Raw genomic sequence first — 15,259 nt, forward strand, 5'->3', positions numbered from 1 at the left:
CTTCCTTTGTCCAGGCTTCCTCTTGGTGGTCCTGTCAGAGCCGCTGGAGGTGGTGGTAGCAGGTAGCATATCTCTTTCCTGACTTCAGTCTTGTGGAGGCCCACAGGTCCTTTGGTCCAAGTTCACGTGGTCTCTTTGGCCTTCGGATTGTTTTCTTGAGTCTTTGATTTTCTTCACTTGTCATTGCTCTAGGCTGACGTAGACTAGTTGTATCATAGATGGCTGTTCACAAGCTAAGATCCCTGTCAGAACTTCCCAAGGGAGGAGAGTGGACCTTTATGGACTTCTAGGCTGGTTGGCCGGTGTGGACACTCTGCTCCTTTGCCCTTAAGCTCAGTAACTTCGCCTTATTCTTAAGAAGCTCAGACGGAAATATTTGGAGTTCAAGATATGTGCTGGGTGTAGCCATCATGGGTCAGAAGTACCTGCACAAAGGAAAGCAGGGGATAGAGAATGGGGGGACGTCTTCTAGAACAAAGAACCCAGGCACGAATACAAGTGCTCTGTGTACTCTTTGTGAAGTGTCTCTGAAAGTTGAAATTACATCCCCAGAAAAGAATACTGTGTTTCTCATTTCATTTCAGCGTTGTTGTAAAATACGTAACAACAGTATAAAACTGTTTTGAAAGGCCAGTGCTTGGAATGCCCATCTGTGTGGTTTCTCAGTTCTCACCAGTGTTAATCAGTAGCATCTTGGGTGCTGCCTGCGGGGTCCCAGCCCCCTCCTATCTCACACACCCCGCCCCAGATAGAGTAGGTTAGTCCTTTGCAGAGCTGCAGACACTCAGAAGTAGGTAGGTGTTTGTTGTTAGCAAGTTTCCATTTTAACCAGTTAAACAAACTGAGGTGCAGGGGACGCTGTGGCACAGTCTGGAGTTGTGCAGCTGACTCCGAGACTGCTTTCCTCTGTTGGTTCAAATCCACCCACAGATCTGTCCAATTTACAGCCTCGGAAACCCATTGCAGGGGAACAAACAGCGATGAGTTGGAATTCTGCATAGCAATGAGTTAAACTGCGTTGAGGTGTGACTCAGCCGAACGTGGCTTATTTATATTCTGTACTGTACCTTTAGTTTTGAAAACGATTTTTCTCTTTCAGCCCAAAATGGAGTTAATCCTGACTGGGAGAAGAAAGTCATCGAATACTTCAAGGAAAAACTAAAGGAAAATAATGCCCCTAAATGGGTAAGCTTTTTGCAGTTTTGTTTTGTTTTGTTTGTTGTACATGGGGTTGTGGTGAGTCGGAAACTAACAGCAGTTGCTGTTTTGTGGGGAGAAGGTTGTGCAGTCTCCAGTTTCTCTCAGCAGAGCGGTAGTACATACATGAACGTGCATGGCCGTCGGCTTGAAATGCATTTGTGTAAAGAGATTTAAGTCTAGTCGGCAACTGTGTAGACGGTGAGTGGCTTCCCGGCTTCTGCCTCTAGGTGGCAGTGTCTGACAGGGCTGGACTTCACGTGGGTCATTAGGATTCAGCCGCCTGTGGAGAACTGTCATTTCCACCCAGTTAACACAGAACCAAAATCTACACCACAGAGCTTGTTAAAACGTAGATTCTGGTTCAGTACATTGAGTGGAAATGAAAATTCTCAGCAGGGAGTTGAACGAGAATGAACCACTGAAGTCTAGAATATTCTATTCATCCTAAGGGAATATAAAAAAAATTCAGGTCCCAGTGTTTCTTGTTTTATTACTTTCTTGTAAAAGAATTAGTATTGATTAGTTTTAAGAGGCAGTGATCCCTTGTGGGCAGTGTGTAATAATATTTCAGGCTGCTAGCCAAAAGGTTGGCAGTTCAAATCTACCAGCTGCACCATGGGAGAAAGATGGACCGTTTCCTCCTGTAAAGGTTTACAGCGCCAGTAAGCAGACGGAGGGTTGATATCCATTGGAACCAACATGACGGGAAGTGGATCCTATGGCGGGGGGGGGGTCGTGCTAAGAGAAAAGCGCCACAGAGGAGTAGCCTTCCTGCTACTTGCAAAGTGTCCTTTTGTGTTATAGTCAAACGTCAGACAAACTTACGCCAGCTCTGTTACAGTGACCGTTGAGATTACCTTAGCTGCCTGATGGGGTGTGATTTTGTTTTCTCAATGGCAGTTTGGATCTCAGTACAGAGTCTGTGAGGAGCTCTGGTGTGCAGCGTATTCCACGTTGCACTGCCAGCCGGAAGAGCAGTCCTTTGACTGCATCGGCGGCTCTGAGTGCGAGAGATGAGCAGTGTCCTCCTGCAGAGGTGGACACCTCCGACCTGAAGGCGGGCCACCGTGCGTCAGAGCCAGCGCAGCAGCGGGGTGGGTTTAGAGGACGGAAATGTGAACTGCTTTCTTAGGCTGCCTTGTTTGCCTTCCAGGTACCGTCACTGAATGAAGTCCCTCTTCATTATTTGAAGCCCAACAGTTTTGTGAAATTCCGATGTATGATTCAGGATATGTTTGACCCTGAGTTTTACATGGGAGTGTATGAAACGGTTCACCGAGACACGAAAGCACGAGTATGTATTGCTTTTTGCAGTTAAACCTTCTTCTTATAATTTGTTGTGTTCATTTTGTCCTTGTATGTGTCATAGATGTTTGAGGGGTTTTTAATGGTAATTTTGATTCTGATAAACTAATACTCTTCCTTTGTTTTGAATCATAGGTTCTTCATTTTGGAAAATACAGAGATGTTGCAGAGTGTGGGGTGTGTATTCTTAAGATGTAAAGAGCATTTTAAGTCATTTCCTCCCATGCAAAGAATTTATTCCTTCCCTTTAATATGAAACGTATTTCTTATGTAATATAAGTAAGTTGTAATAAATTTAAAACTTTCGGTGAGCTCTGGTGGCCTAGTGGCAAGAAGCTGCACTGCAATCCTGAAGGTATGAGGTTCAAATCCACCAGATGCTCTGCTGAAGAAGGAGGAACAGTCTCCTCCTGTACCAGTCAGATCTGATTTGACGGTACACACACAAATAAAAATAAAAAAAATTTTAAAACTTTCCTTAATGAGAGGACGTAATGGGAACTTTATTCATAACAGTAACGGGAGGGAAAGAAGGCAGAACACCGGAGATGCTGTACTGTCAGGGCATTACCCTGAGCCTGCCCTCTGAGTCTGCTCGGCCACCAGGCCTGTCCCTGTGTGCCCGTATCAGAATAAAATGTACATGTTTTATGTTTTGTTGCTGCTAAGTACCGTTGAGTTGAGCACAACTCATAGCAACCCTGTGAACAAAAGACCTGAACCCTGTTTTAAAAATATTATTGTTTCTCTAAGTTCATAGTAGAGTTTTTAGAGGCATGTTCTTTAAGAAGTTGATGCCACTCCTCCTTCCAAGCCTGTCTTAATCTGAGAGCTCCACCGAACACTGTCCACCACGGGTAACCATTATGGCATTTGACACACCAGTAGCATATATATTTTGTATACATACATATAATTTTTTATATACCATAAAAATTGGATTTTTTTTTTAAATCAAATGTGTTAATATTGGGAAAGGAAAGGAATTAATTTTTTTCCCACATAAAATATTCTACCTTCTAAGATATTTACAAAATTTTAAGCAGTCATATCAGAAAAGCTCTTAAACAAAAGAGATTTCTTGATTTTTTTTCTTACAACTTAGTTAAACATGATAGGTAAATTTAAGATCAACAAAAGAAATAATAAATCTTGCATATGAAATAATTGCACAGGTGTTATGTACGTAGAAAGCGGTAGGTTAACAAACAAATGTAGAAGGGCCATGTTATTTGTGTGAAAATAAGCTGGACAGTGAATAAATGTAAGAGAAGAGTTGATGCCTTTGAACTGTGGTGTTGGAGAAGCCCTGAACATCCCACAGATGGCCAAAAGAACAATGTCTTGGACAGGACGCAGCCAAGAGCGCTCCTTGGAGGCAAAGATGATGAAGCTTTGTCACACATACTTTGGGCATGTTGCTAGGCGTGTCCTTGGAGAGGAACACCATGCTCTGAAAAGTGGAGGGATGACGAAAGAGAGGAAGACACTTGATGAGGTGGATTGACACAGTGACGGCAGCAGTGGGCTCAAGGGTGTCAGAGATGAGGATGACGTCACAGGATAGGACAGGGTTCAGACCTGTTGTTCATAAGGTCGCTATGAGGCGTACTTAACTCACTGGCACCTAACAACACAACAACAAAGGCTGAGTAAGGCCTGGTGTTGTAAAACTTAATGGAAAAACAGGAATTGTAATATATCTGGGTTCATCAAGGAGAGGGTTGTGGCAAAGAAAAATAGCCAGATAAATTTGTTAAAACAGCCTCCTATATCATACTCATAATGTGTTTTTATGTGGCTCTGTGGAGTGTAAAGCATCATTGTCAGCTTTGGAAAAGAAAAAAGTGTCCCAGGTGAGGACCAGCCAGGTATCTAGTTGCGGCCTGAACGCAGCCTCAGTGACTCTCAGAGGAAAGAGTCCCTTCCCTCTGGTCTGATTGTCTGTCTGCTGGGCAGATCCAGGATGTTACTGGGAGAAGTGGCACCTGCATACTCAGGCCTGCCTGCGGGGGTTGATGGGTAAGCCCTGGTACAGCCTGTCAGTCCACGGAAGTCGGTTCCTGTGCTGATCTCCTGAGGCCTTTTTTCCCCTAAGAAATTCACTTTTTATAGTCAGTTTTATGCCAAGTTCAACGGATCAGCTTTCCTCTGTTTAAGGAGCCCTGACTGTCACTATGCCGTTATGTGACTAGACAGCCATTTCTATCCCCTGATAGTGTACTATCACTGTTGGTCACTAATCTCTCCAGCTGTAAAAAAGGAAGGCGGGACTGTCTACCTGTGGATGTTCTTGTGTCCACTCCTGCAGAGGTGCTATTTAGTATAGATTTAAGGGAAGATTGTGTTTTAGTAATTTAAAATGATGTCTGTTTTCTTTTTTCAATCTTTTTAAATTTTTTTTAAAAGGATACTTTGAAATCAGCTGCTGCTTATTCATTTAACTCCAGTGTGAAATATTTGCTGTAGTTTAATACATAATGTGAAAATGTAGTTTCTCGTTTTTCTTTTTGTTTCCACTAATTTTTTAAAAATTTACCTTTTTATGTACTCTACAGCCTCAACAAGAAGTTGATTTAAACTCACCACGAACTACCACTTTGGAAAGACAGACTTTCTATTGTGTTCCGGTGCCTGGGGAGTCCACGTGGGTGAAAGAGATATCCTTTATGGGACCTGCTCGTGTGTTAACAGGGCCTGGTTGTGCTGCTGATATTTTGCATCTGAAAAAAGTTCATTTCAGACTGAGTCTCTAAAAACTGTCATAGCCCTGTGCAGTTTATGGGGAAAGAAAAAAAGTGTGTTACTCAGTTACAGAGTTTAGTTGTTTCATGGATCCTCAAGAGGAAAACCTATAAATGACCTAAGTGCCCTTCACTCAGAAATGCTGCACTCAGGCTGCATCCCCACAGTCAAGTTCTGCTGGAAGGACTGGAGTCAATTTAAAAGTTCTGAAAAAGACAAGGAGCCCTAACAGAATGAGGTCCTTTTTTTAAAAGAAAGCCAAATTATAATTTTTTTCTAATTTTCTTAAGTAAACATAGTTCTTTAGAGAGGAGTTTATGTCCAAAGCTGTAAGTCTCCCAGGAAGGGATTGCCCATCTTTCTCCTGAACAGCACCTGGTGGATTTGAACTGCTGAAGCGGCACGGCTTTTGTGTTACCCATGCTGTTCCTGTGGACTCTGCCACCGAAGCTCCCGTAGTTTATGTCCACGAAAATTATTTTCATGGCAAAACTCTGTGATCTGGACAGATGCTTCCATGCACAGGTTCCACCACCCAGGACGTTCCTTTGTGGCTAGTATGCTTTCCTTAGTGCTGCTTCAAGTAGACACTTTAAATTTCGGTCTTCTTTTTGAGACTTGCGATTTGTTCTGCAGGCCGTCCACTGGTGGATGGGAGCTTGTGAAGCTCGGCTCGGGGTTTTTGGGTGGAGTGGAGGAACCTCCTGTCCAGGCTGAGGGCTGCGCCTGTCCTGTGTGCTGTTTCTAGCTCTCACCTTCATCCCTGGGACATTCAGCAGGCCCAGACCTGGGGCTCCGTTAGCCCCGGGCAGCTGCTCTTGTTGGACCTCATGGAGTCTTGACTTTGTCACTCCCAATTTGGTATTCAACCAGAAACTCCAATAGTTGGGGGGCTCTGGTGGCCTAGTGGCAAGGAGCTGCAACTACAATCCCAGAGGCGCATGGTTCAAATCCACCAGATGCTCTGCCGGGGAAGGAGGGACAATCTCCTCCTGTACCAGTCAGATCTGATTTGATGGTACACGCACACAAAAATTTAAAAAAAAAAAAACAACGAGAAAAAAGAAACCCCAATAGCAAGTACAGATTTCTGGGTTTCCTTCTGTTCACATTTCTTTCCTTTCTTGTCAGTGTTGTTCTGCAAATTGCACTTGCGTAGCTGTGAGCTGTGTGTTCTCGGCCCAGCCAGAGCAGCCCTCTGCTTCACTTTGGTGCAGTTCAGGAGGTTCCTGAGAGGGTGGGGAGTGCCTCTCTGAGTGCTGGGGTCCTGACCGATGCCCGCTGGGCCAGCCATCAGCTTTGTCATTGTTTAGAGCAGGGTGGGGCACAGGCTGACACCTGTTCACGTGACCAAGGCCAGAAGTCCAGCCTCTTTGAAAAATGCATTTTTTTTCTAATCAGGTGAGCACACGGCTCTCTTTTCTTGTGTCACTGATAGAACTTAAGCTGTTCTCCAGTTCACGTAGTCTCTCCTTAACGAGTCGTCTCACGCCTATGTCAACGCAAACCAAGCTCGGGTCAGCCCATCTACATCCTACACGCCCAGTCGTCACAAGAGGAGCTATGAAGACGATGAAGATATGGACCTGCAGCCCAACAAGCAGAAGGAGCAGCACACCGGGGCCAGGCAGACAGGTGCATCCCGTCCCTCTCTCTGCACTGGATGTGTCCTCAGAGACAGTGGTTTTGTCAGGCAGGCAGGTGCGTCCCGCCCACTCTCTGCACTGGATGTGTCCTCAGAGACAGTGGTTTTGTCAGGCAGGCAGGTAAGTCCCATCCGGCTCTCTGCACTGGATGTGTTCTCAGAGACAGTGGTTTTGTCAGGAGGGCAGGTGCGTCCGTCCCCATTCTCTGACTGGATACTGCCCTAGACGAAGAGCCAGCAGTGAGGTGACGAGCTTGCTTCCCAGCTTCTCAGGATTAGACACTTGGAGAGTTTACTGTGCTGTTGGGTCTGTGATCTTTTGTAACTGAACCATTACTTATCACTTAGTGGGCAGTGGGACTGTGGAGCCGCTATAATCTCTCGGGTTATTGGCTAAGAGTACCTTTATCTTCCCATTGGTTTTATCCCAACTCTTTTTCTTTCCCCCCCCTGCATCTGTTTGTCCTTCCTCCCACTGCCTGCTTAAAGGATTTGTTGTACCTTTATTGTGATTAGAGTAAAAGTTACAGCGCAAATGATTTTTCCATCAACAATCTGTGTGCGTTTTGATTCGTGACATCAGTTACAAGCTCCCCATTATAACAGCTCTCTTCCCACCTCCTCCCTGTGTCTCCCATTTTCACTCTTCTTTCTGGTCCCTTACCACTTTCTGAGTTTTGTCTCAGGCACATGCTGCCCTTGTGCTCTTGGATGCTTGGCTGTTCTGAGAAGTGCATTCCTCCCTCGGGCTGTTGCTTAGCATCCCTGTCTTCTGTTTGCCTGGAGGTTGGGTCTGGGAGCAATATAAGTTGTAAGGAGTTATTCTTAGGGTTTTGCCAGTCTCTATTGGACTCGTAAATTGGATCCCAACTCTTTAGTACTCAACCGTAAAAAAAACTTAATTTATAACATTACCTGGAATTGCATTTATTCCTAGACTTTAAAATCAAAGCATCCTTAGAGTAGCCAGTTGTTTTTTGTTGCATCTATAAAAATTTGCAATTTCTTTCATATAACATGCTTCCTGTACAGCTAATTCTGACTATAACAAGGAGATGAGTGGTTGAGATTTTGTAAGGACATGAGAGGTTTTGGTATTAATCAGCCTTGATTGAGAACGCAGTGGGCTTACAGTGGCAGTAGATACATTAACGTTCCACTCACTTCTCCTGAGCACCTTCAGTCAGCGGACCGTCTGTCTGAAGGACTGTCGTTAGGTGTGTTGAGTTGCCTTCAGCCCTGAGCCACCCCTTAAAACCACTGACGTGCATAAGCCCCTCGCTGCTGTCGCATGCCTGCCTCCTCACTCTAGGCCTGTCTCTTTCGATGACTTTCTGCTTTTCAGAGCTGCTAGCCCTCCCGATGACTTACCTAGAGTATGTGAGGTTGGGAGATGACCGTCTCTCACCTGCAGGGCCACTGGTGGATTTCATTAAGCAGTGCACCTCCCTGTGCATGGGAACACCAGAGCTTCCTTTTAAGATTGAATAAAAATTCACTCGTTGCTGTTAAGTTGGAACTGACTCATAGCTGACCCTCCAACAGGTTTTCAGAGGCCGTAAATGGTACAATTGCCCATTTAACAATCAGCGGTAAACACGGATTACTATTGAGCATTAATAGGATACTATTAAGCAATGTATTCTACTATATAAAGTTACTGCATTTTTAAAAAAAAATTTCATTGGTTTTCCTATAATCATTCTTGTACACTTGTATTTTGTGTTTTTTATAGTCATTCATGTACATTATATATATTTTAGGCAATTACCGTTCCTCTGTGCATATTATCCTGTGCTTTCAAGTCCCCATTACTTCAGCCCCCTCCTTCACCCTTAACCTCTGCTATCCCCGTGTATTTTACACCGTTCCCCTTTCTCGCCATCCCCTTCTCATTTTGAACATCTAGACACATCTTGCCCAGTTATCATCCTGTTTTCAAATCTAGATTTGTCCTTATGTGGCTAGATATCTCCCTCAGCATAATGCTCTCTAGTCTCTCCCAGGTTATATACTATTTTACAGAATCTTTGTTCCTTAGCGCTGCATAGTATTCCATTGTGTCAATGTACCACAGTTTCTCAATCCATTCTTTTGTTGATGGTCATTTGGGCAGTTTCATTACATTTTCCTAAGGCGAAGGCATATTTCGGTGTTCTTAAAAATCACCATATCTTTCGTTACTTTATTAAAATGTTATGGTATTTTTCTCAGCCCATCATCAAATGCCTATTAAAATTAAAAATAATTTTCAGACTACTAGTTTAGACTCACACATACATTTGTCAGACTAGTATAGAAAGATCCCTCATGCCTTTTACCCTATTTCTCCCGGTGGTGACAACTTGTATAATTAGAGGATAAGGATAATACAAAGAGGAATGAATATTGATACGACTCTTTGAGGTTTCACATTTGTACATTCACTTGGGGGGGGTTGTACTATGATGTTTTATCACGTGTAGATTCACTTGACCACCACCCACCACCAGCCAAGATGCGGATGAACTCATCGCAAGGGTGATCAGGTTACCCTTTCATAAGCACACACACCTCTCCTTCCTGTTCCCACTCAGCCCCTGGAGGCCACTAATGTGTTCTTTGTCGCTATGATCTTGTCATTTCAAGAATGTTACATAAATGGAATCATATGTAGCTCAGAGGATTAGCTTTTTTCAGTTAGCATAATTCATTCCCTTGAGAGTCAGCCAAGCTGTTGCATGTAGCCATATTTTGTTCCATTTTGCCAAGTAGAATTCTGTGGTGTGACAGGTTTTATTTTGATTCTAATTTGTTAGCAGCTGTAAACTGTCACTACTTCAGGATAGGGGGGCTCTCGTAATCATCGCTGTACGTAACAGCTGTATTTGATTCCTGGTACAGAGTGAGTATTAGTAAAGATTTGGTAAATGAAGACATCTTTCTCGTTTTGATCCAGCATTCAGTGGGGGCGAGCCGTGTTCAGCCATAGTGGTTTGATGTCCCTGGAGCACATTGTTCCTTCCGTCAGAGATGTCAACCTATCTGTTTTGAATATTGACTTTTAAGAGGATAGTACCCGTTGTCGGCTTGTGGGGCGGGGGGGTTGCTGCCGTTTTTAGCAGGGGGAAGAATCAGTCTATTTTTCTCATCTCTTTTCTTCTAAGTCAGAAAAAAGCGTGGTTGGTATATGTGATTTCCTTCAACAATGTCACAGTTTGCACTTTGTGTGTGTTGCTGTGTTTAACGGGAAAGGCTCCTTGGGAGCATTGCTTTGCTCTGGGAAGCCTTTGAAGTGACTTGGTGACACACGCTGTGATTTCAGGGAGCGTTGGTGGCCTTCAGTGGTGTGGAGAGTCAAAACGCTTAGAGACCGAAGCTTCCACCGGGCAGCCCCTGAACTTCCTGAACCTGTCTTCTCCTTTTGACCTGAATTTCCCGCTGCCAGGAGAGAAGGGCCCCGCGTGCCTGGTCAAGGTAATGCCCCTTTCACACAGCTTCCCTTGACCTGGGTCTGTTGTAATGTCTCAGAAATTCAAATGGAAACTCTTAGTATTTGTATTAGTTTCTATGGCTGCTATAAGGGATTACCACACACTTAACTGGCTTAAAACAACACAAATCTATCATCTGTGGGGTGAGAGATCCGACATGGGCCTCGGTGGTGGAAAGTCCCTTCCTTCATCTCTAAGCCGCTAACGAGGCTTTCTTTACCACCTTATTTATGACCCTGATCTGTTTAAGATCACATCTGTTTCTGACCACAACCCAGAAAAGGACTCCAAATTCCAGGACCTGTGTGATTAACTGAGTGCACAGAGATCACCCAGAATCCTTTTCCCTTCTGAGGGTCTCTATCTCAGCCTTGTCTGCACGTGCTCTTCTCCACGTAACGCTGCACTCGGAGATTCTGAGATGAAGGCCTGGACATCCTGGGGAGGGGCAGGGCCAGTATTCTCCTTCCCATAACATTCCCCAGGAATCCCAGAATGTTCAGACTCTCTCCGGTCTGAAGAGTGGGCCTGATGCTTTTAATGCACGGCCTTCTCTCTTATCTTCTTATATTGACCTCATTCCCAACATTCCTCCTCCTCTTCTGAAATTCACTTCTCCCTTGGATTTAAAAAGAAGGAAAAGCTCAGTAGTAGTTTGTTCTGCTGTCTTGCCTGTTGTTCTGTTTTGGGTTTTGTGGGGTTGGGTTTGTTGTTTGTTTTGTGTGTTGTGTGTTTTTTTTTTAATTATGCTGATAGGTGGGAAAGTTCCAGGCAGCAGAAAATTTCTGTTCCGTGTGTTGTGGTTTAAACTTAGATTAGTAATTCAGTCAGTCGCAGTTGGCCTCCATGACCACTGTTCCCTGCATGCACTGTCAGGGGTTATAAAATCCATCATGACAGGCAACTTTGAAAGTTTGTCTTTTTAATTATGGGAAGTCTCATTTTAAGGTTGGTATTAACTCCTAACATAACATAGTTAATGAACAAGCCCAGCATTTGTAATCTTTTTTTCCTCCTCCTTTGGTGTAGTTAATACTTTTTGAAATGATGCATATTTCTGTTAGTTGAGCATCATTCCTTGGTAGAGGTCACTTCTTTGAAGCCCTGTGGAATGTAATATGTGTCCTATGGAAAAGAAACATGGTCTGGGAGTGAAGCGTCCTCATTTTAGTTTTTAACTTCACCACCAGACAGAATAATGTTGTTGTTGTTGATTGCCTTCAAGTTGAGCATGACTCATAGCGACCCAGTTGAACAAAAGGCCTGAAGCCTCTCTATTACTGTCAACACTTATCAAAGCTCATAGTTTCCAGAGGCCATTTGTAGGAAGTGGATGCCACTCCTGCTTCCCCTTGTCTTCCCTCTCTCGGGCTCAGTTTACCCCCCAGGGGTTCAGTAGTGCTTCTGAGGCCTGTTTCCGGATTTGAACTTCTGAGCTGTGATTACTGTTACGTTAACCATAGAGCTAGTCCTGACACTGTGTCACCGCATCCGTCCTAACTGTTTGTTGCCACATGGTCCCTCGCCAGGTCTATGAGGATTGGGATTGTTTCAAAGTCAATGATGTCCTTGAGCTGTACGGCATCCTGTCCGTGGACCCGGTGCTGAGCGTACTGAATAATGACGAGAGGTGAGTCTGTTTCATTACTTTGTGCCAGGTCCACCGTGGGGTGGTGGCTAAAAGCACAGACGACGTGACTCTGAGGCAACAGCACGTGTCGGAATCCCACGCGGGCCACTTAGTAGTATATTCTGACCGTGGCCTTGATCATGGTGCTTTCACCGTGCTCAAATGAGGCTGCTGGTGAGGCTCAAATGAATGAGCGCGTGCAAAGCGTGAACGTTGTCTGACAAACGCCTAGTGCTTTGCAAGAAAAGATTGTCGTTCTCATTCTCAGAGGAAGATAGTGGCATCAGTGTAGTGCTCTATGGAGCCAGCCTATAAAATCTGAAGGTTAGAAGTGTGTGGTTAGCCACTTGTTTCTGTCCTCTCCCTAAATCTGTCCCTGCTCATTCAGCAAAGCTGGGAAATCGACGCAGTCATTACTCAAGAAGGAATCACGTAAGCATAACATTTAAGAAAACCAGTGAAGAGAGGGGAGCAGCCACTGAACAGTAATAGCAGGCGGCTTATGAGAAGCAGCCACTGGTTGTTTCCAGTGGTAAAAATGAGCTTTTATGGGAGCTCTGGTGGCCTAGTGGCAAGAAGCTGCACTGTAATTCCAGAGGTGCGTGGTTCAAATCCACCAGATGCTCTGCTGGAGGAGAGACAGTCTCCTCCTGTACCAGTCAGATCCGATTTGATGGTCCACACACAAAAAAATAATAAAATAATTTTTATATTTTTTTTTAAAAAAAAGAGCTTTTAAGATGTGCTTTGAAGTGTGTGCCATCCCAGTTGATAGCTCAAGAATGAATGAGTGGTGTTGTCAGGTGCCAGCAAGTTGGCCCAGCATTCGGCGGGATGCCCCATCCTTCACCGCTCTCGGAACCTGTGCTGTCCCGCCCAGTGCTGCAACCTCTGTGTCCGTCCGTCCTGTTGACGGAGCTCTGGGGGCCTGGGAGTGAGAAGTTGCACTGAAATCACAAAGGCACGTGGTTCAGATGCACTGCAGGAGAAGGCTGGGCAGTCTCCTCCAGTGTGATTTACTGCCTCTGAAAACCCACTGGTGGGTCAGTGATGGGTCATTTCCAACTTGACAGCACAAAAGAACAACTACAAAGCCTGGTGAAATCTACACAGCACCCTGTTTCAGGAAGGATGGGACACTCAGTTAAAAACCCTCACTGTTTCTTAAATAGAGTTAAGAGCAGTGTACATAATAACATGGCCCGCCTAGCTAAAACCTGCCAGGGAGTACTTTCGAATACTCTGTGTGTCTGTACTGAATCGACGCCGTGTGTGTGTGTGTACACACACACACGCACTGAAGCAGCACCTTGCCCTGCCTCCCCAGGGATGCCTCTTCCTTGCTGGACCCGATGGATTGTGCCGATACCACTGAAGAACAGCGTGTCCACAGCCCTCCCACCTCCTTAGTGCCAAGAATTCACGTGGTCTTAGCCCAGAAGTTGCAGCACATCAACCCTCTACTGCCTGCTTGCCTTAACAGAGAGGAGAGCAAAACTTGTAAGTGTGAAGGGCCCGTGTGACACACGCACGTGCACACACACATGGGCCCAGCCCAGGCTCCACGCGGTGCGTGTCCCCACAACGTGTGCCCTCACGATGTGTGCCGAGGGGACTGCCAGACAGGCCTTCAGTCAGCAGGCTTGGTATCTCTGTCCACTTCCCTCTCCTGATATGTGACCTGAGGAAGCGCATGGCCGCTGGCTTAGTCTGAGTCCCCCGTCCGTGTTAGCCTGTGGGTTGAGGAACCTGCGTGTGTGTGTCTCTGTCTCTGACCCCTGCACCCTTCCTTCTCCAGTCATCTCGAGCTTCATGTCGGAACTGTCCCCGGTGCGCGCAGAGCTGCTGGGCTTCCTCACTCACGCCCTCCTGGGGGACAGTCTGGCTGCCGAGTACCTTGTGTTACACCTCATCTCTACAGTGTAAGTGCTTCGTTCCCGTGGAGACTTGTGGGAAGTTTCTGAGGTCTTCCCTGTGTGTCCATCTCTCAAGTGATCATACCCATAGTGACCTTTTTTTTTTTTTAAATAATTTTAATGAGCATTTACAGAGATTTTGGATTTCCATTCATTCATTGCCATAGTGACCTTTCTGATAAAGGTCTTTACCCTGTTTGCATTCTGAATTCCCATCTCAGGGTTGCTTCCCAGAGCAGTGAGGGCACTCCTCATGACCTTGACTTTGTACACTGACTTTTCAGCACCACATCTGTGTTATTGTTGCCAGGTTTCAAAAGTAAATGTGTCCCTTTAATAATGTCTAACAGCATAAGAAAGAAAAATCATGTGTAATCAAACTTACCACTTAGATGTCACCTTGGTCACCACTTGGGTGAATGTCTATACAATCTCTTTTTTCTGTGTGTATCTATATCTGTATAGATCTTCATTATACTCTAAGCACACACATATATCTTGCTTTTATTGTTTAAAATAAGTACCCTCCCATCATAATGTTTGCAGACACTTTCATACCTACATACTAATTCATTTTTAGGCACAGTGTTTCCCTTTAACTGAATGTTCTTCAGTGTTAAGTTTTATCAGCTTTTCTCTATTGAGAAATAACACAGCATTGAACAGCTTTGTATCGTAAATCACATCCTTGGGATAAGACCCAGGGTAGTATGTCGTGTTTAACACTGCAGGCTCTGGAGCCCGAGGACCTGGGTTTGAATCCTGGCTCCATGGGCACGCTGTTTGAATTTCTATGCCTCAGAATCCTCTTTGGTAAAACAAAGATAATACCACATTCTTAGAGTGCCTGGGGATTAAATAAGCAAGCATTTAAAAACTCAGAACTCTCCCTGGCACATCCCTGGTGTTAATGTATAAAGTGCTGGCTTTTAATTTTATTGTAGTCATTCTGACAAATAAAAGGACTGGTCAGGGTATTACTGAAAATTGTTTTTTGTTTGCTTGCTTTTTGGGGGAGATTTTATTTTATTGATTTTTTTTTTTATTTTAAAGATATACAAGACGAGATGTTCTTCCACTAGGAAAATTCACTCTGAACCTGAGTGGTTGCCCGCGGAGTAGCACTTTCACAGAGCACTTATACCGGATAGTCCAGCACCTTGTTCCAGCGGTAAGATTATTAGAAAAATGAACGTAAGCACACTTAAAAACTCATCCAGTCGCCCTTCATTGAACCTAGTTACATAGCTGAGATGTTCTGGGATTGCTGTTTAGGGGACACGTAGCTTGTAAGCTTACAAAGTTTGAAATGTACTCTCAGTGAGGTGATGTTGTTGTTGTTGTT

At 44.7% G+C, this 15,259-nt stretch overlaps 1 protein-coding gene across 1 annotated transcript in view; it reads left to right on the forward strand.

The window, feature by feature from the left end:
• The first annotated feature begins 410 nt into the window (after nt 1-410).
• Nucleotides 411-15,259, forward strand: part of MCMBP (minichromosome maintenance complex binding protein) — a 23,104-nt gene continuing 8,255 nt past the window's right edge. Inside the window, exons 1-11 of the mRNA XM_006880148.1 lie at nt 411-414; nt 1,100-1,185; nt 2,354-2,494; nt 2,641-2,682; nt 5,064-5,165; nt 6,741-6,885; nt 10,200-10,351; nt 11,898-11,998; nt 13,326-13,498; nt 13,797-13,920; nt 14,968-15,085. Coding sequence (XP_006880210.1) covers nt 411-414; nt 1,100-1,185; nt 2,354-2,494; nt 2,641-2,682; nt 5,064-5,165; nt 6,741-6,885; nt 10,200-10,351; nt 11,898-11,998; nt 13,326-13,498; nt 13,797-13,920; nt 14,968-15,085 — 1,188 coding nt within the window. The remainder of the gene's footprint in view (nt 415-1,099; nt 1,186-2,353; nt 2,495-2,640; nt 2,683-5,063; nt 5,166-6,740; nt 6,886-10,199; nt 10,352-11,897; nt 11,999-13,325; nt 13,499-13,796; nt 13,921-14,967; nt 15,086-15,259) is intronic.

The sequence above is a fragment of the Elephantulus edwardii genome, unplaced genomic scaffold (genome assembly GCF_000299155.1).
Source record: "Elephantulus edwardii isolate Elephantulus edwardi_28Jun2011 unplaced genomic scaffold, EleEdw1.0 scaffold00006, whole genome shotgun sequence".
In the NCBI taxonomy this organism is placed as follows: domain Eukaryota; kingdom Metazoa; phylum Chordata; class Mammalia; order Macroscelidea; family Macroscelididae; genus Elephantulus; species Elephantulus edwardii.